Source organism: Passer domesticus, chromosome Z, assembly GCF_036417665.1.
Source record: "Passer domesticus isolate bPasDom1 chromosome Z, bPasDom1.hap1, whole genome shotgun sequence".
In the NCBI taxonomy this organism is placed as follows: domain Eukaryota; kingdom Metazoa; phylum Chordata; class Aves; order Passeriformes; family Passeridae; genus Passer; species Passer domesticus.
In genome coordinates, this window is record NC_087512.1 from 36748407 (window position 1) to 36774903 (window position 26497).

Sequence of the window (26497 nt, forward strand, 5' to 3'; positions counted from 1 at the left end):
GTCACAGCATATATACGCTGTGCAACAAAGCACCATGCGGAAGCCTCAGGGTTAATGTTAGCCCCTCTTAGGACCATGCCACCCACCAGTAGCAATGACTCTAGACATCCACGCCCTGTGCCTGAACTCTTCCTCTTTGTGTTACTTCAAGCCCAGGGCCACACAGGCAAGGCTCTGCCACTTTCTGTGCATGGAGCAAGACTGTTAAGCTGCAGTTTGGGCAGCTTTTTTTTTTTTGCTCCACTGACTGTTAGCAAGGTGCCCAGCAAGGGCTGCTGCACAGCTGGAAGACTCTTCCAGACTTCCTGCAAGGCTGCTGCGGGGGAGCAGCCCTAGAGGTGGATGTGGGAATGTGATTTTTGTCAGTAGTGAAAGTGCCCAGTGGGGCAAGCATAGGCAGGGAAGAAGGATTTCCATTTGTGGGCTGGAGCTTTGGATACAGTTGTGCCTTTTGTGAAAGAGTTTGTTACACTTTCTTACTGTAAGGGCTCCATCTGGTGCTCTAGGTGTCTTTAAATGAAAATTTGCATTTACTGTCAGGACTAGAGGCTATGCAGAGGGAGCATTCTGATGGTATTCTCTGTCACAACAAATAATGAAAGCTTGACTTGCTGTTGAACCCTGTAATACAAAAGGGGCAAGGAAAGCCAGTGAAATAAAGGGGGACAGACTAGACAAGTTCAGAATCTGTTCCCATGTTAGTGGGAAACAGCAGTGAAGACCCGCTTTAAAATTTAAAGATCTCTATCTTAAGACAGGACTTAGTTCATTACTGAGAATAAGCAAGGTAGCAGTGCAAGCAAACTCAAGCAGCCCAGATGCTGGTCAGTAAACAGTGGTTTGACTTCCAGCTCACCGTCTTAAGTTCTGGCTAAACTCATGCTGGCAGTGCTCTGTGTACTCAACATAAAGCCCCACTCACTCTTCAAGTTTGAAGATGATGTGTGCAGAGATCATCGTTGTATTCAAGCCTTGCATTAGGAAACACTTTGCTAGCTATTCTGACTAATGCCTTGAAAAGGAACGTTCTTGGCAAGCTGTTATGGAGAAGAAATGCACTGACAAACTGTTGTTATTTGAGATTTAATAACTTCCCAACAGAGAAGCCCATTTTATAAGTCATTCTGTGCATTTATCCCAGCTCCCTTCTAGCCTTCTCACCTGGATCAGTGTTTACAACTAAATTCATTCTTGGCTGTGCATAAGATCAAGCTGGCTCTTTAGGTGTCCTTTAAAGTGTGGGTGTTGGTTTTTGCTGTACTCCAGAGCAAGTAAAAAAATGCTTGTCTTCACTGTTTCACCCAGTCAATGGGTGCCTAGAGAAAATTATATGTATTGAAGGAGCCTGTGGAGGCTTTCCCTTAACCCTGTAATTCCAGCTTTTATAGTGCTTCTTGGGTCTTTGATCTCCACACTCTTAATTGGTTCACAGGGAGATTATTTACAGTCAACAAGAAAAGTACCTTGAACTTGTCATTTTAATAAACTTGTTACTTGCCAGCTTCTCTAGAGGCATCCCACATGGAAATAAACATCTTTCATTTTGTTTTATAAATAAATTTTTTAAATGGTTTCCTGGAACCTTGATGGAATATCAGATCTTTGCAGATCTAAATCCACACTGTAGGTATTGTTTGGAAACATGCATGGTGTTCTTTAACGTGTACTTAATGCTGGATTAGCGAACATAAGACTTTTTTTTAGTCCCCTGTTTCCACCAGCTCATTTCTAAACGATTTAAAATAAAGCTCCTGAGCATGTAGGGTATTTAAAAACCCTTTCACATGAGGTTTTTAAAACAGATCAATTTCAGAATTAGAGTGCTAGTAATTCAGCAAAGGAAAATTCATTTCAGGATGGTGTAGCTGTAATAATAATGTATTATATCTGTCTTGAAAATTATTGTAACGGTAGAGTTGAACCTAGTGAATTACATAATTCAGGAGCATATGCCAGAATGCTGGTTTTGGGATATTACTGTAGTCTTCCCTTAAAAGCAAGTGAAATGATGAATCGTATTATGAAATACTTAAATGAGAGACAAGAGTCTTCAGAAATTACCTAAAATAACTAATTTGAATAGAATAGAAGGTCGTGTGCGTGCATGCCAAGTTAATCACATTTAACTACTTGGCAGAGTGCAGGGGGAGTACAAGAGGGAAATTTTTTCTTTGCCTTTTCTCTACCCTGAATTAAAAATGTATTGGCTAATCATTGCTAACAACAAAGCATTTCCAGCTAGCCTGAAGTCACTATTTGATTGTTCTTTTAACATTTAAAACATTAACAGTGTGACCTATCTAATATAAATAATGGAAGGCCCAGAGAACTAAAAGCTACTGCTGCTTCTCTTGGCAAAGCTCTGTGATGTTCGGGAGTTGTAATGCATCTAAAAATCTGGCAGAAAGGAGTATGTATTTTATTTTTTCAGTCTTCAAATGTAGGTGTTATACTTATGACGTGCTGTTATATACTGACGTAACTGCTTTAAGGCTGACTGCAGAATCTGTGTTCCCACCACTTGTACATCCATTCCACTTAGCAGAGTCCTGGTTTGAAGAATGAAACTGGGGACCATTTGCAGCTGCAGGCTGAGGTCCAGATTCAGAGTAGTGCACAGTAGGCATCTAAAGTTCAGCACATATGTACATTCCACTGATTTCTTTTTCTGCTTTGTGACTTCCATAAGATCAAAATATATGTCTCAAATCTGGCATTTGCTCAAGTGCTTTCCTGAATAGGAAATGGGATAATTTCCTGAACAAGGGTCTTGGGAACACAAGTAAGTGAGGGTAGATGAAGTGAGGCAGATATAATAAAGAGTTAGGTTGTTATTTGGGCAGAGAGGAGAATAGTAGTGCTCAAAGATTTTTTTATGGAAGATATTTTTAATAGATGGTTAAGATAATGTTTTGTTTCAGAGTCAGCATGTCCTGGAATCTGCAAACGTTTAATAGCACCCAGTTAAGTTTTATTCACCCACCCAGTTAAGAGTTTGGTTGGATAATGAAATTCTGTTTTCAGTGGACACTTATCAGTGTCTGTGGCTTCCTAAACTATGTAGTGTACTAAAAAAAGTAGAAAACAAATCAAGTCTTCAGAAGCCACACAAAATCTAATGGAGAAGAGAGAACTAAATTGCCAGTCTCTTGCTTAATACTGGAGAAAAACATGTGAACATGTTTCTAACAGAAGCAGTCAGTATGTGAAGTGTTTCTATTGAATTTAGGGGGCTTTTTGTAATCGTAGTAGCATTTTGAAGACTGCTTTTTTTCCCATCACTTTTATACTGATCAAGTCAGGAACAAATAGGATTAAGAACAGGGATAAGGGAGATAACTAGTCAGAACATGTAGAAAGAGATCATCAGTTCTATTTGTGAATTATTCAGTTAAAACAATAATTTGCTTTGTCTTCTTATCATCTCCTAGGTCATCTCTGCAGCAAAACAACTATAACGTCCTTTAGAGACAAACAAGCAGAAGGGAAGAAAATGAAAGTGTTTTTTCCCTGGAGGGTTGGTACATATGGATAGATTGGAAGGGAGCAGAAATGTGAAAACTCAAAACTGATGCCTTTGCCACGAATATAACCTTTATTAGAAATATTAAAAACTGAAAATGTAGGATACTGGGGCACAGTACCGGATGGAGAGAAGCTAAATTGAGTGTCTTGTGGGACTGTCTTCAGAAGTGATCTCTGTGGTTTTAAAGCAACAGGAAAGAAAAAAAAAAAGGCTTATTAGCAGTAGGTTAGATCCTTCTGGTCAAATTGAGAATAGATAGGGAATGTAAGTCCCAGGAGTAAGTTGTTAGGACCTGTCACATGAAACTGAATCTACTAAAATATCCCTGGAGAAGGCAACACTTAAAGCCTGATCATTTTGCTGCTTGAACATGGTAAATCTAGGGGGTGTAGGTGTGTGTATTTTTTACCTCCTAACTTTGGTTGCCAGTACTGAAGGGATTTTTATAACCCTTGTAGCTTGAGATGCTGCAGGAAAGTGTTTGTATTCAGCTTGGCTCTGTGCCTTACAGTCCATTTTAATCATTTTGCAAAGTAGAAGGATAACAGTTCTACTACAGTGCTTGGTCTGAAAAGAGGACTCTGAGCAAAACACAGTTATTCTTCAGAGGGATTTCCTGATTCTTGCAGGAACAGACTGTAAAGCATACTGACACAAGTCTTTAATGGTTATCATAAAACATTCCCTCTGTAGTGTTTTTTAGAATTCTGAAAACTACCAAGTATCCTTGTGTATTCTGTTTGAATGCAGTTGCTGCAAAAACATAATTAGTGTTGATATTCTGGAGATATGTTGGATGTTGGGAATTTTTATGCATGTCTGTCATTGGCTTTTGAAGAACAGCGCTGGAGTGCTGCTGCTTTTCCTTGCCTCATGGCATGTCAGCGACTCAAAACCTGTAATACAGGCTGGTGGCTATTCTTCTCTCTCTCTTCCATGATGGTGAGCCCACAATTAAATTGCTGTATTGAATGCTTCAGATAGTTGAGCATTTTCTCCTACTCTGTGATTACATAACTCATGCTTTCCCTTGCTCTTTCTCCCTAGTTAACTGCCCATAGTCTCTGTTCTCTGTTTGTGTTTCTGTTTTATTAGAACTGCTCAATCGTTCCAGCTCTCTGCTAAAGGAGATAGCATGAAAGATCAGTACCTGGAACCCCAAATAAATATTGCAGTTTCACATTTCCTTGGCACTGCTTAGTTCCTCAGGTTTCTGAAGATATTTACCCTGAATTCTTCTGAATTTCTGCAACTCGATGACCTTTGGCCCTTCCCTTTAAGAAGCTCTGATTTTGGCTAAAGTAACATTTAGAGGCTTGACCAACATGCAAGTGTGTCTCGGATTTTCACATTTACTTTCTAGAATGCCAGCAGGACACTTTTTTTCTGGTAGTATCTTCAGCCTTGTGATGGTGGAACACTTATTCCTGGAATCATTAGAGTTGATACTCCTTTGCATCCTGCATATGCCCTGGGGCTCACCTACTCTATTGTCTACAGCAGTTGCAATTTGTGCCTTAACACCTTCTTACTAATCTTTTCACTCCATCCAAATTACCTACTCTGCTATGTTCTGAAGCATGTATTCTTATTTTAGGGTTTGGTCAAAGGAGGAGATAGAATCACAGGATGGTGAATGGAGAGAATGGATCAAGTGAATTGCTCTATAGATGGAGTGGGAGGGGATGTTTGACAGTGCCCAGGTTGTCTTACTGTCAATTAGATTCAATGTTAATGAGTAGCAAAATGTGGGTGAGAACAGACTTCCTAGTAAATGTAATATTGTGAGCTTCAAGGCTTCTTCTATCAGAAGTGTTTAACTCTTTTTCCTGCCATCTGTTTCTTTTTCTTTTGTTCCATGCTGACACCATGTCCTGTGTTCAAGCTGTTCTTCTTTACTAAAGGGTGCATGTTACTCTTGGTACATTTGTTTTCACTATTTCCATATGCCTGTGCTAGGATGTACTTTAACCTAAACCTAGCCTTCCTTTTTTCACTTTCATCTGCATTCTTCTACTGCTCCACTGCTTGTCCTAAAGCTGCATTAGTTCTCCCCATCCTTTGACCCTCACAGTGTCAAGTAGTGCTTAGGCCTTATGTGTGTTATGTCCTTCAGCCACTGATTAGTGGAGAAGCTGTATTTTAAAGGATTTATTGGAAAAATCCATCTGCAAAAGACAAGCCAGCAGACCTGACCATTGCTTTAAACATCTACTTTTCTTGTCACCAATATGAACCTGTACACCAGGAGGGGCCAGGGAATCATCATCCCCCACTGATAGGATTATACATCAAAATTGCTAGGTATCTTTCAACTGTTGTGTGTTCCTGTCAGCTTTTCCAGCAAATTGATAAGTATATCTTGAAATACAACTGGAATTAATGTGTGCAATTGTAGTAGTTTATTGCTTTGTTTTATCACCCTTTTCATAGCATCTAGACTTTGATGTTTTTAATTAGCTCAGATTATTTATACTCCAGTGATACCACCAATGGCAAGCAGATCATGTAAACAGTTACATGGGCATTTTTTATAAAGTCACACATGTATATAATAAACACACATATCTGTACTTCTCTTGACGTAACTCTTACGAGAACACTTAGATTTTGAAGACTGCTGACCCTACATATTCTCTTTATTCTGGACTTTTTTATGGTTTTCCCATCACTCTTGCAGGCAGCACTGCACATCTAGACTTTGATGTTTTTTTATGGCACTCTTATCCTCTAATTAACTTCATTAATTTTGCAATTAGTGAAGTTAATTAGTGGTTAAAAATGCTATATAAAACTTCAAAGTTTGCATTTTAATCATAGTTTGTATTAAAAATAATTATCACACGCTTGATTACAAAACTTGATGCAGTTAGCTCAGACCAGGTTATGTGATGTTAAAACCAGCTTTGTTCTGTATCTTTCCTAGCTAGTTAGTTGCATTTTTCCTTGACAGTTTCTGAGGCTTTTTCTGGTATCTGAAAATGCAGTCATAGGGAAAAGACAGTGAATAAGACCAAAAGAAAAAAATTGCTCATGGTATGGCTGAGTAAAAGTTAGGTTTTAGTTTGGGCAAGGAGAGAAACAAGTTGGAAAAGGGGACATGAAAATATTAAAGTCCACCATGACTGTACATGTGGGATCAACACTTGCTACCAGCCTCCTCTGATGAACCATTTCGGTAGTGCTGTGGTCCAGGTTGTACTGCCTGACTGTGTCAGCCTCATCATGACATGCTACGTAAACTTTAAGGTAAGGGCATGGTAAAGAAAATCTGCTTGCCTAAGGGCTGCAAAGAGTGTGTGTTGAAAAATTAAAGCAAAGAGGACAAAATCATGTCCATCCATGCAGATACTGGGATGTAGTAATTACAATAATAATAATTTAATAATAGTAATAATAATAATAACAATGCCAACAACAAAAAGGCTGTGTAAGTGTGGGTGACTTCAGAGGCAGAGTTGCTATGCAAGTGCTCCATTACGGTATCTGTTGATCAACCTGCAGCATTTCACGCCATCTTCCTGAGTTTAATCAAAGTAGTGCTTCTGTGCATATAGATGTATATAAATGAATTTGTTTTTTAAACAGGTAGGTGTTACCTTAGAGCCCTTACGCTTGTTTTGTGAGAGCCCTTGGCTGCAGTGTCCTTACTGAGCACATGGTCTCTGGGCTGTATTTGCACTGCCTCTTTTTCTTGTGCCCTGACATTTCACCTGTCTGATGGGACATCTCCCACTTTATGGCAGAGCAATCTTCATCTCACCCTTAGGGTGTCAGAAGTCTTAACCCTAATTTCTTACTTTCTTTTTCCTTTTTCTTTTTTTCTTTTTTTTTTTCTTACCTCTGATGTAAGCTTACAGTATTAGACAGCTTAGTGCTCCAAGCCCAAGCCTAGGGCAGCGCCTGAGTCCAAGTTCCAGTGCTGGTACTTCCATCTATAACATTGGCATCAGCCAACACAAAGCAGCATTACTGCCTGGTCGTTTCACCACGATGCATATTGTATCCATTTTTATAGTTTCTTTTATACTTTCAACAGTCTTTATAACAGCAATAATGTAATTCAGATAATTATACTGTAATTGACCTTAGCGTTGAGCATCCTTGGCTTTTACTGCAGTTTGCTTAATACTTCAGTATGGTCAATTATCTTGTAATTCCCACTTTGTTGAGAATTATTGTTTTAATTATTCCACTCCAAATACATCATTTTGGCATAGTAGTAAGGGTGCACTGGGGAATGGTCATACTCATGAATGCTTTAAAGAGTTACCAGCTTTAACATGTAGGAAGGCTTTTCATCTTGTCATCTCTAGTCATTACTTTTAACACTGATTTCATTTAATTATCACTTAGTGTGCTCAGGCCAAGTCTTATCTGGGGAAGTCAGCATATGGGGAGTTGGGGCTTGCAGCTGGATGGCTGTACAATTTGATTTATGATTTCCACACTGATTTCTGCCACATTACAGTGTGAGCTACTAAATGATGTAGCTAAATTCCAGTAAAAGGTGGGGGTAAAACAGTGATTCCCCCCCCCAGCAATTTGAACTATTAATTATCCCAAACAGACGGTGAGTACGCTGGTAAGAATTTTATGGCTGCATAAGAGGTTTGCGTGGGTCTCTGGATACTGGTTTAATTTGCTCCTGTGTGGCAGTGATACTTCACCAGGAGCAACGTCCTGATGGTGTTGGAGATAAAACAGCACAGTCCTTCTAGTCGGAGACCGTTTCAGTTAGCACTGTGCTCAGCGCTGCCCAAAACAGACACTGAATCATAGCATGCTATGCTCTATAGCCTAGTGCAAAAAATACTGTGGGTCCAGTACTAGGAAGACACTGTTCTGTTTCTTAAGTAAATCATGTGAACATGGTGATGTGCTCAGCCTTTCTATAAATGTGTATGTTCATTGGTTTTTTGTCAGCATTTTGTGATGTATTTTCTATGAATAAAAATGTTCTACCAAAGCAGAAAATGAAAAACTGATACGTTTTGCTCAAACACAAACTAAGCGTAACCTACTTTCACCAAAGAGTATTTTTTCCTATGTCTGATGTAATTATTACATGTGAGCAAACTCAGGATTGTTTAATAAGAAAATGCTACTCTTCTAGTAGATTAATGCTTTTTATTGAAGTAAACCACAGCATAAAAAGACATCATTTCTCTATAAATTTTAGTAGTTACTAAAACAAGGACTCTGGCCCATTAAGTTACAGCCTTCCAAGTCATAGTGCTGAATCACTTAATTTCTCTAAGTAACTGTCCTATTCCAGCTTCTTAAAGGCAGCTGCTCAGGACAGCACTGATGTTTTAATCATGGAACAGGCAGAGTCTATCAGCTGAACAATGTGTTTTGGTAGGGTTTTCTTTTACCATCTGCAAATGTAAGGATCACTCTTGGAGTTTGTGGGCTGGCACACTCAGAAACCAAGGTGTGGGTGAGCAAAGGATTATCTGCAGGAATCTGATGTCAGTGGAAACCATGAGGACATTGTCACATCCCACTATTTCTCAATGAGTGTATGTCCTTATCAGTGCTTATAGACTGAAAAGCTGTTACAAACAATAGAGGGAACTCAGTATGATTAATACTCTTGTCTCTCAGACAGTGAACATAGTAAGCATTAGGTCCATAGCAAGATCTAGACCATAGCTCATTGTCTATGTATGTGACATATCTTTATTACTTAGCATAAGAGATAACTTTAGATCTGTCAGCAAAAGTACCAGAGATCCATCCCATGAAGTTGCTGATCTTAATGTGGCAGGTGTATTTCATATTGAAGGGAAAAGAAGGCAGTTCTGCAGGGGTACTGGTGCAAGGAAAGGGGTGTGACAGTTAAAAGTGGGAGTGTTTAGATTGGTTCTGCAGTAAGTGAGGCAAAATAATGTCACTCCTAGTACACTGGCCTAATTTCAGATTGGTAACAGAGGGTTTTGCCTGCTGTCAGTATGTGAGTTGTCTCTGTTTTTTCTGCTAATGTCAGGTAAGAATACTGCAGGAGGATCCCTTTGTATTGGTATAAGGCCAGATCCATCAAGCAATAAAACCATTAAGCAGGGTGCATTGCCCCAGTGCCCAGTGTGGTGCTCATCCTTTAATGTGCTAGTGATAATTAGCTACTTTATCTTTCTGGTAGGGACCTTCAATTTATTACTTTATTAAGTAGTGAAATCAAAGATTAAAATGGTATCTATAGCACATAGCTAACCAGATTGTGAAAAATTGAACTGTATGGTTTCAGATTTATGAAAATAAATATTTCTATTTAAATAAGTGCACTAGTTTAATTCTTTAGACACCACTTTAATTTGTGGTTTATTGGTGATTATTTTTCTTCGTTTTAAAGCAAATTGCTTTCTGTAGGGTGAAGTTGAGAAATAATGAATTGAATTCACATTACAAGCTACTGTCTTCCAAATTCTAAATGAATATAAATGTAATAGGAGCTTAGTATAAAAATCTTTTGCAGAAGGCTATGCTATATCATTGCAGAAACAAATACATTTTTCAAGTCATCAGTTCATTTAATGTTGAGTTTCTACTTGGCCTTTACTTTAAGGGCTTCTGTACCCTGGCACTGCTGTCTCCAAATGTCTTAACATGTGTTGTTGCTTCAGAGCAAAAAATAACTTTGTTAGTTTGTATTATTTGCTATAATCATTGATTAATGATCTGCTTTAAAACTAAATTAGTGTTTTAAGATCTATTTGCACAGTATGGGAAAGGCACAGGCTGTGCCTTCAAAACTAGCTTTGTTCTGAAATTTTTATTTCCACTCAATGTTCTTAGAGCGTAATTAACAATTACCAATCCAAAATATGGAAGATTTTTGCAATTTCTACCAGTCATTAACCTGAGCTGCTGTTCTCAAGAACTGTAAATTTCAGCAAAACGGAGAGGAGGATCTGTGTCCCAGGAGGTGGTAACATTCCCTTATGTGACTTGGACAATAACCACAGCTTAATTTCTGCAGTTAATTTTTCCTAATCCTTACCAGAAGCTTGTGATATAATAAGGAAAATAAGAAATTCTGTAATAATGATGGAACAGAAGTTACTCAATGTAAATGCTAATTTCTTGGCTTGTATTTGTGTTAATAGTTGCACTGAAAACCCCAAAACCAAATTGCTGTGTAGTAGAATTTTGTGTGGAAAAACAGCTGTCCATCATGCATGGAGGAAAAAGCCCCAAACACATGTTTCTGGATGAATGGGAGGATCTAAAATCCATCAGTCAGGACTTCTTTGGTTGTTCCTCACCACCCCAGTAAGAAGGGAGGACAGAGACAGAAACAGTGAGCAGGATTTCAACTGACAATTATTTTCATCTCCATTGCTGTCATTTCCAATTCTGCAAAAAGCCTGAACATATCCTTACTTATGTACGTTCAACCACTGACTTCAGAGTGAGATAAAGTTTAGTGGATGCTTAAATGCTTTCTTGAACTAGGGCCAGAACTGCTGCTGCTACTAAAATCAGTCCCAGAGGGAATGTTGCATCTTTCATTGCTTCCTTTTTTTTTGCGTACAAAGATACAGACTCTACAAAGCCTTGGAAATATGGTAGAATTTGATAAATGTTGCCTGCCTTGTTTAACGGAGTAGAGTGGAGTTGTTGGATGATAGTGCTTAAAGTACACATTATCTACCTTTTTCTCTCCTGTCCACATGTGTGCTGTTTAGCAATCATTGCTAGGTGAGCACTGTAGAATAGCAAAAGAATCATTGAGGCAGTCTGTGTTTTGTTTCTGTCTGCTGCAGGCACAGCCTGTAATTGTAAAAGGCAGCAAAATAAAATGAGTTAAGGTGTTTTCTCCTGTTCTTGCCTGCTCCTGTTCAGAAGCTTGCTTCTTTCTTTGGTAGAAATCTTGATCCAAATGTTTGCTTGCCTTGTGAGTCTCTTTGCCTCTTTCAAGTGTGACTTGCCTTGAGCCTTTTTGTTCTTTTTGATTTACACAGGCAAACACACACACACATGTGCAAACACACACCCCTCTACTGGGGCTGTTGACTTAACCCTGCGTATTTGTAGAGGAAACAAACCAAAACAAGACCAGTGCACAGTATTCATAAAATTTATCCCATTGGCAGTGCAGATAGCCACTATGGTCTGTCAGTTGATCACCATTTCTGTCTCTTGCAATACATAGTGCAGTTTTTAATATGAGGCACTTGCTGGGTAGCTGTTGGGTTAAAACCCAACATGCTGTCTATGAGGACAGCTCCATATCATACTATCAGTGTAAGATGTATTGAGGGGTGGTGACAAATGAACCACTGTTGTGAATGAGGGCCTGATGATGCTTTCTTCTCTTTTTGGACTACAGAGTTCTTCTGTATCTCCCTCAGCCAGTTTCAGAACAGCAGAAAAGCACAGAAATTCAACAGATTATTCTTCAGATAGTAAAAAACAGAAAACAGAAGAGAAGGAGATAGCAGCTCGTTATGTGAGTAGATTGTCTACATTGTGTATTGTTGAATTTCAGTGTTCCTCTGTAGTTTCTCCTCATTTCTGCTGCGTAACTAATTTTAAAATGAGGGTCAAATTTTTGCTGCCTATCTCTAGTGTCTCTGCTAGATTAAACATTTTGTTGCATATGATTGACACTGTTTTTAACAGTATAAATACAAAGCGCTTGGAAGTTGTGTGACAATAAGGCTGAGCTTTACTTAGGCTGGGACTTGTTAATGAAGTCTGTCTTGACTCCACTTTCATAGTGCAGTGCCACTTTGGGTGAAGATTTTCACCCCCTGTCCTTCTTCACCAATTTGAGAACTGGCAAGACTGCTGTAGTTGTGGCAGCCTGCTCAGCAGAAGCCCTGTAGATGACTGAAAGATTTTAATTGTATTACCACATAAAGTTTGGTAAAAGTGAATGGTACACTGCTGATCTGTGAGCAGATTTCCTTTGTTTTCATAGTTTTGAAGAGACACTGGGATATGAAATAATTTCTTTAACACATTGTGATTTGTCATTGCAGGACAGCGATGGTGAAAAGAGTGATGACAACTTGGTAGTTGACGTTTCCAATGAGGTATACACTGGTGTTTTTTCAGCCTTACAGAAATGCTGGTGAGGGTATCTTCAGTGGTTTCTGTGCATATTGATTTTATGAATGGATTATGGCATTTGAACTTGAAATGCCTGATAGAATCCAGTTGTATCCTCTAGAATGAATACAAATCAAATCTGAAGCATTTACTTCTACAGAGTTGTAAGTACTTCTACAAAGCTTGTAAGAGTGTCTGTCTTTTCTTTCACTTTGGCCATGAGTTCATGTGTGAACCTTATCAGGTCTGCCAAATGCATCAAATCTTTTTAATCTGTCACTTGAAGAAAGAGATTTACTTGCCTATTTCAATATCCCTAGATTTTTGGTATTATTTTTCATGGTTTAATGGCATCAAATTTTAAGAGTTTTTTTAAAAAAACCAAATTGTCCTCCATTATCTCTCTCAATTTTACAATTGTACCAGCTAAATCAATTGAGAATGGAGGAAGATGTCACTTCCTATGACAGATCTTCATTCCAAATGGAGGTGATGCCTTGAGAGGCTGCCTAGAATAGAGGTTAGACAGAGTAAAAGGAGTAATGCAAGTATTTATTAAAAGGCCTTCAAATGATACATGTTAGGCAGTACAAGAGCCTGGCCAGGGCTACACCCAAGGTGGACCTAAGATGGACAACTGGTCACGAGCTTTTCACACTTTTATAAGTTTTGGTCCATTTGCATATTGGTGTTAGTTGTCCAATTACAGCTTCAGGTTATGAAGTCCCATCTACCAGACTGCTCTCATCAGTTTGCTGTTGTTGACACTTTTTGGGCCAGAGGCTGTAACAATGTCCTTGGTTCTCAGGCTGAGAATGGATCGTTTTGTCTGACTAAACTGTGAGGAGAACTTGCTAATACTTTATATGAAGTTCAGAGTCAAATACTAATACAGTACAGAATCTGGAAAATATGAAAGCTAAACTTAAGGCATCAGAGGACTGCTCAAGACAAGAACTAGTGGCTAGTATGATGGTTTTATGCTAACCCATATTCCTGATATTTAGGATCCTTCTTCTCCCCGTGGGAGCCCAGCACACTCTCCACGGGAAAATGGCTTGGACAAGACTCGACTGCTGAAAAAAGATGCACCAATTAGTCCGGCATCTATTGCATCCTCTAGCAGTACTCCTTCCTCCAAATCCAAAGAACTTAGCCTTGTAAGTGCTACAAAATGCTTCTGACCCCTAATCATAGGCTGAAATACATGCTTACCAGATTTTTGTCTGGACACAATTTGTGTTTCCACAGCTGTCAATAAAGCACTGGGAAGCATCAATTTAGAATTAGTTTAATTTATCTTTTCAAGGGAGTCTAATAGAAAGTCCACAGTCTTTTTTGGGATAGGAAGAAGTTATTTTCACTAGTGATGTGAGTAGATGATAGATGTGGTGTTCTGAGAGACATTTTTCTCCGCCCCCATATGAAGAACTGTTATTCTGAGAATAAATAAAAGTACACAGGGGTTTCTTGAGCTGTTTTCCTGTGCTGTGGTTTATAGCAAATTCAGTTCCCTGCTTGGGTGTGATTTGGTTGTTAGCTTTGTTTGAATTACCAGGCTATATACAACAACAATAATTTTTATTTTCTATCTAAAAAGTAATCTGTCATTTACAAGAGCCTTCCTTGACTTGCATCACAAATCAAAATGCAAAAGAAAAGAGCTACCTGCAAGGGGTGTTCTTTCCTTTCCTGTTTGTGGCCACAGTTAATCACCTACCTCAGCTGCACAGTAATTCCCCTCTTGGTTCTTCACAGGGCAGGGTATGCAATTATTTGAAGAAATAAAATAAATAAAAAGAGAGCTTAAAGTGAATATAGTGCTCAGGAATGGTGATGGAATGACAGGTTCAGGCCTGGGAATCAGTGGTGTGTCTGATGAACGAGCCTGTCACAAGAGCAGCACTGCACAATTCCTGACTTTATACCCATCACTGTCTTCATCCTGTGTTTCTAGCACCACACTTGGGTATGAGTAGTTGGTCAGTTTGGGGATTTTTTTTCTACTCTTCTTGTCCATCCCTCACAGAAAATTGTAATGGGAGCTGGTCCATGAGCATAGTGAGACCACTGACTGATTTCACATATGCTGCCAATTGTCAGAGGGAAATGATTTTCAGTCATTTACCTCGTTCTAAATCACACAGATTCTCCTGATGAAAAAAGCAGTGAAGACTGTAGTTAATTTTAAAAGCCTATCTTTTTCAGTGTCTTTGCATCTTCTCTTCATTGCCAGGGAGAAACCCAAACCCAGAAGCTAAATATCACTAATATCACTAATCACCAGCTATAAAGATAAAATTGTTTACAAACTGCCTTCCTTTTTCCTTCTTGGTGATTAGAATGAGAAATCTACCACTCCTGTGTCTAAATCAAATACCCCAACTCCACGGACTGATGCTCCAACTCCAGGCAGCAACTCCACTCCCGGACTGAGGCCAGTGCCCGGCAAACCCCCAGGTGTGGACCCGATAGGTTAGTGTCCATATATTTTTGTGGTGTGAAACAGTGATCATCTGTCCCTTGTCAGACTCCCTTTAAATCTCTAATGACAAGTCAGTGCAGTACAGATGCTTATACTGGGTGCTGAGCTGATTCTTCAGCACTGTAATACTGTGCACATACACACGTATGTATATGTGGCTTTCCTTGGCTGATTGCCTGGTTGGTTTGGGTTATTTGTGGGATTTTTTGCAATTTTCCAAACTCATGTTGCATTTGGCGGCTCTAGAGTGCCTCTGTGACTTCTCACTTCCCCTCTTCTTATAGCTTCAGGTTTAAGGACACCTATGGCAGTACCGTGTCCTTATCCTACTCCATTTGGTATCGTGCCACATGCTGGTATGAACGGGGAGCTGACCAGCCCTGGAGCTGCCTATGCTGGTCTACACAATATTTCCCCTCAAATGAGTGCAGCAGCTGCAGCAGCAGCAGCGGCAGCAGCTTACGGGCGATCTCCAGTGGTGAGTGTTTGCCGTTGGAGCATTTAGTTTTGAGAGCTGTTTTTATTAAATATAAGACCTGTGGGGTTAACTCTAGTTCACTCATTTTGTGGTTTGGGGAGTATGCTATGGAGAACATGAATTAAACAGTCTTCCTTTGCCTAACTCTTACTTTAATACACCTTTTTGTTTTGCTTGGGGAAAACTACAGGTTGGTTTTGATCCACATCATCACATGCGAGTCCCAGGCATCCCTCCTAATCTCACAGGCATCCCAGGAGGAAAACCGTGAGTATCAAACATTCAGCTTTGAAAGTCAATCATCTGTTGGAAGTCATGTTCTCTTGCTGGTTGGAATTCCCCTTAGCTACTGAAAACTATTGTGTGAATAGAAATAAGTATAGCTATTCAGCAAGAGCAGGAGAATCACTGTGTAGTCTTAAAGTTGTGTTTGTGAATTTGTTTTGAAGACTAATAGCAGTTGACATGGACTGGCTGATACAAAGTAAAGGAGACAGAAATAAATGGAAAAAGGAGATGATGCTTTCTTCTCTTTTTGGACTGACTGGTTGGTTGTTTATGGAATGGGATCTCAGCTTTCCATCTCTACTGTACTCTGCTTCTCAGTTAAAAAAAAAATACTTCTTTGTTCACAAAAGCCTTGCAATTACTTGCAAGCTTAGCAGCTGTATGCAGAAAAAGGAATACTGAAATGTTTTGTTTGATTGAAAATACTGGAAGAATTATTTTATGATAATATTGAGATTCATCCTTGATGGAACTGACCTGTATAGTGTGACCTGCTTTACCAGGCTTTCCTGTTGTGAGTCTTGGAAGAAAGATTACAGAGTCAAAAAACTCTCAGCTCACGTTCCGCTTGAAGTAGAGAGGAGAAAAACTAACTAAAGCAGCTATTCAAACTGGGATGGTATTGATCCAGATTTTCTTTAAGGTTCATCCAGTTCCCCTTCCTTGTCACCCTTCTGGGAGACTCTGACCAGTTCATACTGGAAAGTTTCATGGTCAAGGGGTGTTGGTGCCAGTCCTTCTCAAGCTCTTTTATGTGTGAATGCTTTTGCATAGGAGTGGTTGGAGTTAGTCATACACCTAGATTTGTGTGAGTAAGTGCATGTGCTTACCTGCCAGTGAGCTTGCAGACACACAGGATTAACGACATACGGTGACAGGTGATCAGGTCTGGTGCCCGTAACTCCTTGTGTACACACGTCACACAAATCATGAGCCAGGTCCAGATCTCTCAGGTGTCACACACACTGGTAACCACCTTAATGTACTTTTCTGCTAGTTGTGTCATCCTGTTAGGTGAATGCGTAAAGCAGGTATGGAAATTGATGTACAGCAGCTTGCAGACCAGCTGCTTGCATTAAAAATTCTGTGGGGCACAGATCTTCATCCAATATATACAGTGGGTTCTAAGAAATGTATTGATGTAATGTTCAAATGCGTGTTGGATTTAAGTTCATTACTGATGGAGTCAGTCACCTGGAAAGAAGTGTCTCTGGACCTACTAGGCTTTGCTCTCTGTGGTGAGAGAAATGGCAATTGCAGGGCTTCAGAGACCTCCCTGCTCACATCTTTCTTCTGTTAAAATGGAGAGGAATAAAACACGAAGCAAACTGAAATCAAATCACTTCAATTCTGGTTCATCTCCAAGATTTTTAAATGTTGTTGCTCTGTTGATGTCTATTTTAAACATCTAAATATAACTGTAATTTGTCTACCAGAGAGCTTGAAACTTTTAAAATCTGCGGTTCTTTCAGCATGATTGTATTGACTTTTTTCTGTCTTGAGTGTTATAGTTGTCACATCTTCCAGGATTGTTATTTTTTCATCTACTCCATTTTTACCTTAGAGGGAAATTTATGTAAATTCTCTGCAATGTTGAGTGTCCTGAAATGAAGTGGGCAGCATATGGTACTTTTGGGCTCTGGCCTCTAATACCTCTCTTTTCACTTCAGTATTGTATCAACTCTTGAGTGTTGTACAGTATATAAGTACTGAAAGACAGTATATAAATAGGAAAGAAAGCTTATGCATTTTGTCCCACTGAAAATTATTTATCTAGTGCATTATGAATCTTAAATGACAAATTCAGTAGTTTATTTGTGAATGCTGCCTTCTTTAGTCACTTTGAAGTATTAATTAAGGAAGTGAACCTGGAAAGTATTCTCATAAAACAATTTCTTTGTGAGATCTTGTCATCCCACCATTGAGACAGTGGATTTTTCACAACCGTTATGATGATTTTTTAGGTCTAAGCCTTCCATTAAGTATACCTTGATATGTATAGGTAAACCCTCTTAAAAGTTTTGTGCTCTTGTAATAGATGTGATATATCAGGTAGCATCTCAGAACAAGGCAATTTCACAACCTAACTGTTCTTCCTGGAAAATACTTTGAGATAAAGCTGTTGATAGGTTATTCACAGGTGGCATAAGTGGCAATCACAGAACAGATTCTTTCTTGGTGAGAGGTCTGATTTTGGCAAGAGAAATTGGGATCTGTAGCAGTTGTGTTGAGTCCACAAAAAAAACCCACAAAAAACCCGAAAAAACCAAAAAACAATAAAGCCCAAGCCCAAAACAAAACATTCCATTGCAATGCATTGTAGCTGGTCTGTCATGTCAGCTGTCAGCAACTATGCCTTGAGGACTTAACTCCTCAGTGTTGGTGGAAGTTTCACTACACCCTTTGGTACAGTGCTGAGCAGTTTTGCTCAAGAGGCCTGGGGCCCACAGTACATTCAGGACAGATTGGCAGCAGTTCAGCTGAAGCTGCCACATAAGAGTCAGTAAAGCGAGCAGCCAAATGTCCCCTGGCACGCAGCTACCCACCATGCTCTGGCAGCAACCAGCCAACTATTTCTGTCTTCCAGAAGGCCCTGACCCACCCTTCCGTCCCTTCTCTGCAGGCTGTGATATTCCCGTCCAAAGTTAAGAGTGGTGTCATATAGCCTCACTCATGCCAGAAATCATCATAATGTGAGTTATAAAAGCTGTTTTGATTGGTGCTTGACTTTCCACATTAAAATCTGAGCACCTATCTTTGTGCTTGGAGGGCCATGCTACAGATAAATAAATGCTTTTTCCTTATGTGATTAAAATGCCTGATATTAACCCAGTTGAGTAAAGCATGGTGCTAATAACACCAAGGTCATGTGTTCAGTCCCCATATGGCCATTCACTTAAGACTCAATGATCCTTGAGGGTCCCTTCCAGCTCAGAATATTCTGTGAAATATCTGTGAAAAAAATTGAGCTGAGGGCACAACCTGAATGCCTGCAGGGGAGCACATCTTTGATTCTGTTTTTCTAAACAGCCTTGAAGTAAAACTCTGTAAATCATCTCCTTAATTTTTTTTCCCCTCAGAGCATACTCATTTCATGTAAGTGCAGATGGTCAGATGCAGCCAGTTCCTTTCCCTCCTGATGCCCTCATCGGTCCAGGAATCCCTCGCCATGCCCGTCAGATCAACACCCTGAACCACGGGGAAGTTGTGTGTGCAGTCACCATCAGCAACCCCACGAGACATGTGTACACGGGTGGGAAGGGGTGTGTCAAGGTTTGGGACATCAGCCACCCTGGCAACAAGAGCCCTGTCTCTCAGCTGGACTGCCTGGTAGGTGAACAGCAGCATACAACACCTAAAAGATGGGGCATTGTGTTAAGATTGCAGTGATATCACTAAGATATAAAGGGCAAGTGTGTATTTGATTTCTGTCATGGTATCAGAGGTTGGTATTGCATTTGTAATTTTTTGTTTCTATTAGAACTGGGGTTCAAGTATGTTCCTCATCATACTTGTGGGTTTTTTACCCCCACAAAGAGTCAAAACATTTTTAATATCCTAAAATTGTGGTAGGAGGAAAGATCAAAGACAGCACAGCAAATATTGTTTATAAACTTCGACATTTGCTGGCAATCTTACAGCTTGTTGATACCCGATCATGCTAAAAATTGCTGTCTCGCAGCTGTATTCTCTGAGAATATTTGGGGATTGTGTCACGTATTTTGTATCTGTGTATGTGTATGAATGCATTGACCTGTCTTAATGTGGCAATTAAAAATATCCATGAGTGTTATTCACAAATTATTTGAATGTGCTAACAAGATGAACAATTGTTAGCAGCTTTTCTCTTGTCATTTACCAGTTCTTGCTAAGATGCTGCTGTTTGTTACAGAGGCAGTAAAATGAGAACTGTGCAGCACATGTAGACTTACAATGAATTGCTACACAACTTGCTGCACAAGTGAAGAAAATTGCCCAAATATTTTCCTCTGACATCTCCTAGATGGTGGCAGCAAGTCTCACTGGAATGGAAAGGGGGAAAGTGTGCAGGGAATTTGGTACTCCCCCATGCTGAGGGGTTAATGTGCTGAAATAAACAGAGTATGAAAATACAACTTTCTACACCAGCTGTCAAATTCAGCTATCCTGAATTGTTTTGGGTTGGGTTCAGGTCTTTGCATTTTGATGCTAATTAAGATTAAATATCTCTCACTACTGAGTTTTGTAGATCAAGTTGAAGTACTTCCCTAATGTCATGTAATTTTCTGGCATTAATACACTTTATCATTGTCATAAGTATAAATGGCTCATTAAAACCAGGAGGGAATACAATACTTTTATGGATTTCTGCTCTCATGTTAATGCTGTTTTCTTTCCTCATGAGTAATCTCTTGATGGCTTCTGTCTCCACAGAACAGAGACAACTACATCCGTTCCTGCAGATTGCTCCCTGACGGCCGCACCCTGATTGTTGGTGGGGAAGCCAGCACGTTATCCATTTGGGACCTGGCAGCTCCAACTCCTCGCATCAAAGCAGAGCTGACATCTTCTGCTCCAGCTTGCTATGCTCTAGCTATCAGCCCTGATTCCAAGGTCTGCTTCTCTTGCTGTAGCGATGGCAACATTGCAGTGTGGGATCTGCATAACCAGACTTTAGTAAGGTAGGTCGGCCAAACTGGGTCATCAGGTTGTGGAGAATTATTTAGGCACAGCCGTGCTTTTGCATATGTATTGTATTTCCTCCATGCATAGATGCTTCCAGTATTTTGTTGTTCAACATAGCCTTGGTAATACCTTGACAAAAGTCTGTGTAATTATTTGTAGGTTTTGATAGTTCCATAGTTCCAGGCTTTTGATCAGCCCATAACTATAATTCCCTAAATATCAGCTGATGTCAATACTGCTGTAGAATCCTTGAACAGATTCTTTTTTCTGTTTCCATGCAATGCATTGCTCTCACTCTAATTTCTTTAATTGGAGATCCAGCGACTATGTCTTGGGTAAAGATATGTGTAAATTACTGCATTGCAGACTTAGCTTTCAGGAGTAAGGATTGGTGCTCAGCACTGAGAGTATGTTAGGAGCTGGTCACACAGAGCTTCTCTGTGTACTGCACTGTGTATATGTTATTACACGTAGTATCAGTGTTGCATGTAAGCCAGGCTTTTGTTACCTGATGTTACCATTTAGGCTGCTCTTTTTTTTTAACTTCAGTGACCTGTACATTTTTCTTAAACTAAGGTAATTTTGCTGATCATGCTACAATGTTCTGGGGGGAATGACTATTTTAAGCTGAGTAGTGGGTATCACACAGCCAGCAGCAAAGATTGCCAGAGTACCTGACTCTAAAGTGTTTTTGAAAATCACATTAGCTCTCTGGCTTGATTGCATCATCAGTTCATCAAAAAACTCACATGATTGTCCCAGAGTTTGTATTCATCTGGGATTGCTATTGGAATTTAAGTTATAACTCAGGGACTGAAAGAAGGTATTTGTATTTTTGCTCAGAATGTGCTGATCTTCTTTGAATATTTTCAGACAATTTCAGGGCCACACAGATGGAGCGAGCTGTATTGACATTTCTAATGATGGCACCAAATTATGGACAGGAGGTCTGGACAATACAGTCAGATCCTGGGATCTCAGAGAAGGGAGACAGCTACAGCAGCATGACTTCACATCACAGGTTCAGTCTCAGAACCTTTGGCATGTTAACAAGCAAGGACTTTTTTTTTTCTCGTTTATAAGCAAAAAAATTCAAAGAGAATTCCAAAGTATTTTTCAGTTAGTCTCATATTCCATACTCCCTTGGTTTTGGTTTTTTTTTTTGTTTGGTTTTTTTTTTGGCTTTTTGGTTGTTGTTGTTGTTGGTTTTTTTGGAGGGTTTTTTGTGTGTGTTGTTTTGTTTTGTTTTTGGAGGGTTGTTTGGGTTTTTTTGTTTGTTTTGTGGGGTTTTTTTTTGTTTTGTTTATGGGGTTTTTTTTGTTTTGGTTTGTTTGGTTTTTTGTTTGTTTTGTTGGGGTTTTTCTTTTGTTTTTTGTTTTCCTTGTGGCAGCTAGATGTCTATCTGGATTATGACTCTGACAGATTAGTACCTCTCCCATGGGAGTAATGGAGATTCAGTTTTATAAAACAAGTGCCAGATTAAAATGTTCCTCTCTGGAATCTGTTCCCATTTCTGTAGATTCAAGTTCAAAAATATTTTACAAAAATACTTTTGAACACTGTCAGATGAGCTTGGACATCAACTTTTATAGTTTGATTCAGTACTTCACTATTGCAGTTTTAATAACATTTAATAGCATAGTTTTGCAGCTGTGTTTGCGTGAACTAATTTATCTTGATTACTGTAGTAATTGGATTATCATGTTTTTAAAACTGCAGTAAACCACAAATGTGAGTTTGCATAGTGCTAACAGTGTAGCAAGGATCAGTTTTGAATATCTCAAGTTCATTCCTTTACTGATTGAAGCATGTGCTGTGCTAATTACAGATCTTCTCATTGGGCTATTGTCCAACTGGTGAGTGGTTGGCAGTAGGAATGGAGAACAGCAATGTCGAGGTGCTGCATGTTACTAAGCCAGACAAGTATCAGCTGCATCTTCATGAGAGCTGTGTGTTGTCACTCAAGTTTGCTCACTGTGGTAAGCAAATCATTCTAAATCAGTTTTTTCCTTCACGAAAAATTGATTGAAAGTTATCTTGAAATGAAAGTGCAATACAGTTATTAAAGTACAAAATATAGTTAAAAATTTGGTATTAAATTTAAGTATTAAGGTTATTTGAAAAACTCTGCCTTTTTCTGAGTACTGCTTGTTTAGTGATGGAACATCATACTGCAACCAGATGAAAATGTTACTGTTCTTTGGATATGTGTGAATGTTTTGTTATGATCATCTGTTTCTGGAAGTGTATTCCTTGAAAACAAAATGCAGCAATAACATTTAAACAATCTGTTGCAGGCAAATGGTTTGTAAGCACTGGAAAAGATAATCTTCTTAATGCTTGGAGAACACCTTATGGAGCCAGTATATTCCAGGTAATAATCTCCTAGAAGCTGTTTTCCACAGACATTACAGTGCAGTAGAGCTGCGCGTCTTAGGGTGTGTCAGTAGCCTAAGGAGTTTTCAGGTGGAAATGCAGCTAATTACTATAGTCCTTAAAGAGTTTGTAATTAGGGAAAGAAATGGTTTTGTCCTATCTACTATTCCACTAATTCAGCTCTTACAGTAAAGTAGCCCTCTAATCTGAAATTATTTTTAATGCCCTTCTTTCTCACTTTCTTCTGCATATTGGTGGAATACAATACCCAAGTTATGTTGTTAGGTGAACAGCCACTGAAGGTCCAAAATGTGGCTAAACCAGTGGAAGTCATATTCAACATGTATGTTTTTCTTGGGTGAGATGTGTTGATGGATTGGACCAGCAGACTCCTGAGCTGAAGACTGAAGTGCTGTGGAGGGGCCGATTGAAGTGTAACTGGAAGCTGTAGCATATCTATAGTCCCTCTGTGCCCAGTTTTAATGGCATTTCAGTTCCACTGTAGAAAAGTGGGATTTTTGGCATGTCTTTCCCTTCTTTCACCAGCAGATACCTCTAGGTTGGGAATATTTTTGTTAAATTAACTGTTAACTGGCTGTAATTTAAATTACTAGTCTCATGTGTACAGATGCCTGCCATGTCTCCACTTTTGGAGACAGTGCTGTTTATCTTGACATGAGAAAGGTAGGGTCTACATTTTCCTAGTGGAGGCTATTAATTTCTAATCATCCTAACAAGAGCACATCCCTCTTAAAAATGATGTTAAAAACTCCAGTACTCCCTCTTACTGAGGGGTAGATAAGGAAACTTCTGGTGCAGTGAACAGAGGTGTCTTTGTCAAAACACAGTGTGATTGGAAAGTGTTTGGCTCTTGTGGTAACAGAAAATTATGTGGACATATATTATGTAAAGAGAACATACACTGAAACAGCAAGGTGAGTGTGGCAATGTGTACACTTCATCTTAGAACAGACAGCAAAGCCAGAAGAGACAGATCTACTGCAACTTGCTGTATCCTGTGTCCCATCCAGCTCCTACACACCTGTTGTGTATCCTGTTCAAAGTGTCTTTTCCTACTTGAGTCCTCTGTAATAATGTAAATTCCTTTGTGCAAAGCTTTTGTCTTCTTGTGTTGGGGAAGCAGTGAGAAGATATAGTTATTTGTGTGGTCTTTTTGTTTCATACCTGTGGGTAGGTGGGGCTTTGAAGCATTTCTCTGTGTGAATTTCTTGTTTACAACAAAAGAAATGGGAAGAAGATGCGTTTTCATTCATTTTTATGCAAATGGAATGCATAAAATAATAAATACTCATTTCTTGTAAAGTATATAGAAAGGACTACTTCTGTTGTTTGATTGATAGATTATTCGAAACAATTTTGCCTCTATGGTACTGATACTTTAATGAGCTTTTCATATATTCCCTATCTATAAATTCTTCCAATTAATCTTCAAGCCTTTCAGGATTGAAGAATTGGAAAGACATAATTGTCTTTTTCCTTTTTTTTTTTTTTTCTTGTAGTCCAAAGAATCCTCATCTGTGCTTAGCTGTGATATCTCTGTGGATGACAAATACATTGTCACTGGCTCTGGGGACAAGAAAGCTACAGTCTATGAAGTTATTTATTAGAGACAAATCTGAATGCAGACAGAACTCCTTCTCCTAGCACTTTGCTGTATATTCCTTTTTTTTTTGTTTCTTTCTAAACTGAAAACTTAAATGCTCATCACAGTTGTAGAATTTATTTTTACCTTCTTAACTTGCTATTGATTTATGAATGTTCATTAAGAACTTGTGATACCAAATTGTCATATATCTACTTGGAAGAAGATGGAATAAGCGTACGTAACTCTTTAATTGACTCTTTAATTATGTATTATAGTTGTAATGTATTTATTTTGTTTAAAGAAGGTTTCCTAACAATGAACTGTCTAAATAAAGCTGTCTGGCCCGGCTTTAGTTTGAAAGATGCATCATATACTTGTGTTTTTGCAGGTGGATAAATTGGGGATCTTGGAGAAGGATGTTCAGGAGATAGTTAAAATTACACTAAATAGACTTGTAGTTTCTATTTAAAAAAATAAACTTTGTTATATTTTTTAGTCCTGTTCTTGGATGAGACCTCTAAGTGTTACTACAGTATAATTATTTGGTGGGAAGATGCTGTATCTTAACTATTTTAGACAGTCTTGGAAACTTAGGAAATTGCAAACTGTAGCCAGTGATCTACATGCCTGTGATGAATGGCAAATCCAGTTCACATCTAAATTAAATTCACTTTAAGTAAGAATGTGCTAATTTATATATTTGAAATGTTAATATAGCATCTTGTGTACAGATTTGTTCTCAATGCTTTTCTGTTGATAAACATAAAGCATTTTGGTGTCAAGCTAGGTTTTTTAATATAAACACCTCTCTTTGTTATATTGTAGAGAGTACAATAAGTTGCCTCAAAGAATCACCTTTGTTACTTCTGGAAACTTTTGCAATGTTTCCTTGAAAATGGGGATATGTGTCTTTGGGCAATTTTTCAATTACAAGAGATTATGAAAAATATTTGATATGTTCTTTGGAAACTGCACTGAAATAAGAATGGATGCCTACCAATATACAAACTACAAAATTAATGACCTCTGAGGTAGGATTTACAAGAGTACTCATTCCGACATACAAAAAGGAATGGATTCTCATTGGGATAAGGACTTGCTTTGTTCGGCAGCAGTTCAATCCAAGTCTTGATTGGATGTCCCTAAGACGGACGCAGACTGAGCCATTGTGCCAGAGACAACGTGTTACCTTTTTATGTTGTTGTTGTTGCTGTTAAACTATGATCTGTGACTTTTTTTTTTTTTGAATGCTTTAAAAAAAAATCTTTAAGTCTGTGGATCTGCTGATGTACAGTGCCTTTGCTGCTATGGATCAAAATCAAGAGACCCGTGTAGATAAATCTTATTGTATAAGTAGAAAATTACTTAATTTCATACTAGAAATGGATTGATGCTGCAAGTTAAAATGGACTGTTTATTGAAGTTCCAAATGTGGTAGCAAAAAATGGTGTCTTAAGTGCTTAGTGTTTGATGTCATTAACAGTTTCGTAATACTCTACATTGTAGAAAGATTTTGATACTAAACTGTGTCATTGTACATAGTTCTAATGCATTGTATTGACCACCAGTACTTCTATAATGGTAGATTATTGTTTGTGCATTCAGACTTTTAAGCATTAAACATAAGTAACTTCTAAGATGCATTTTTCTTTTTTTTTCTCCTCCCTAATTTACATTCACTGATAATCTCAGTCACATGTGCAGCTGTTCAGTCACAGAACATACCACTACAAATACTTGTTTTGCCACTGAAACACAATGTGGAGTTTCAGCTGAGATAGTGAAACCTATGAATTTAGAGTTTCTCACGTTACCTAACTGCACTGATTCTGAACACTTGGAGGCACCTAAGAGTTTGCCTCTTCCCAGTTTTGTGGTTTCCTGTCTGACATATGTATCCCATACCTTGGGTGAGAGTCAAATTGAGGACCATTACTACTCACATGCCCGGTGAGTATGTGGAGCTCAGCATGATTTGGGAGGGGTGCTGCACAGCAGCATCACACCAGGGTT

At 38.8% G+C, this 26497-nt stretch overlaps 1 protein-coding gene across 4 annotated transcripts in view; it reads left to right on the forward strand.

Moving 5' to 3' along the window:
* The window catches only part of LOC135289517 (transducin-like enhancer protein 4), a 97936-nt gene extending 71815 nt beyond the window's left edge, over nt 1-26121 (forward strand). For 3 of the 4 annotated variants that reach the window (XM_064403184.1, XM_064403185.1, XM_064403187.1), the window contains 12 exons: nt 11862-11981; nt 12517-12570; nt 13594-13746; nt 14929-15061; nt 15356-15549; nt 15740-15816; nt 18918-19167; nt 20251-20498; nt 21376-21523; nt 22331-22481; nt 22800-22876; nt 24399-26121. In XM_064403184.1, the coding sequence (XP_064259254.1) occupies nt 11862-11981; nt 12517-12570; nt 13594-13746; nt 14929-15061; nt 15356-15549; nt 15740-15816; nt 18918-19167; nt 20251-20498; nt 21376-21523; nt 22331-22481; nt 22800-22876; nt 24399-24506 (1713 nt within the window). In that variant the 3' untranslated portion in view covers nt 24507-26121. The remainder of the gene's footprint in view (nt 1-11861; nt 11982-12516; nt 12571-13593; nt 13747-14928; nt 15062-15355; nt 15550-15739; nt 15817-18917; nt 19168-20250; nt 20499-21375; nt 21524-22330; nt 22482-22799; nt 22877-24398) is intronic. The other variant, XM_064403186.1, reaches the window with a different exon arrangement.
* The last annotated feature ends 376 nt before the right edge of the window (nt 26122-26497 follow it).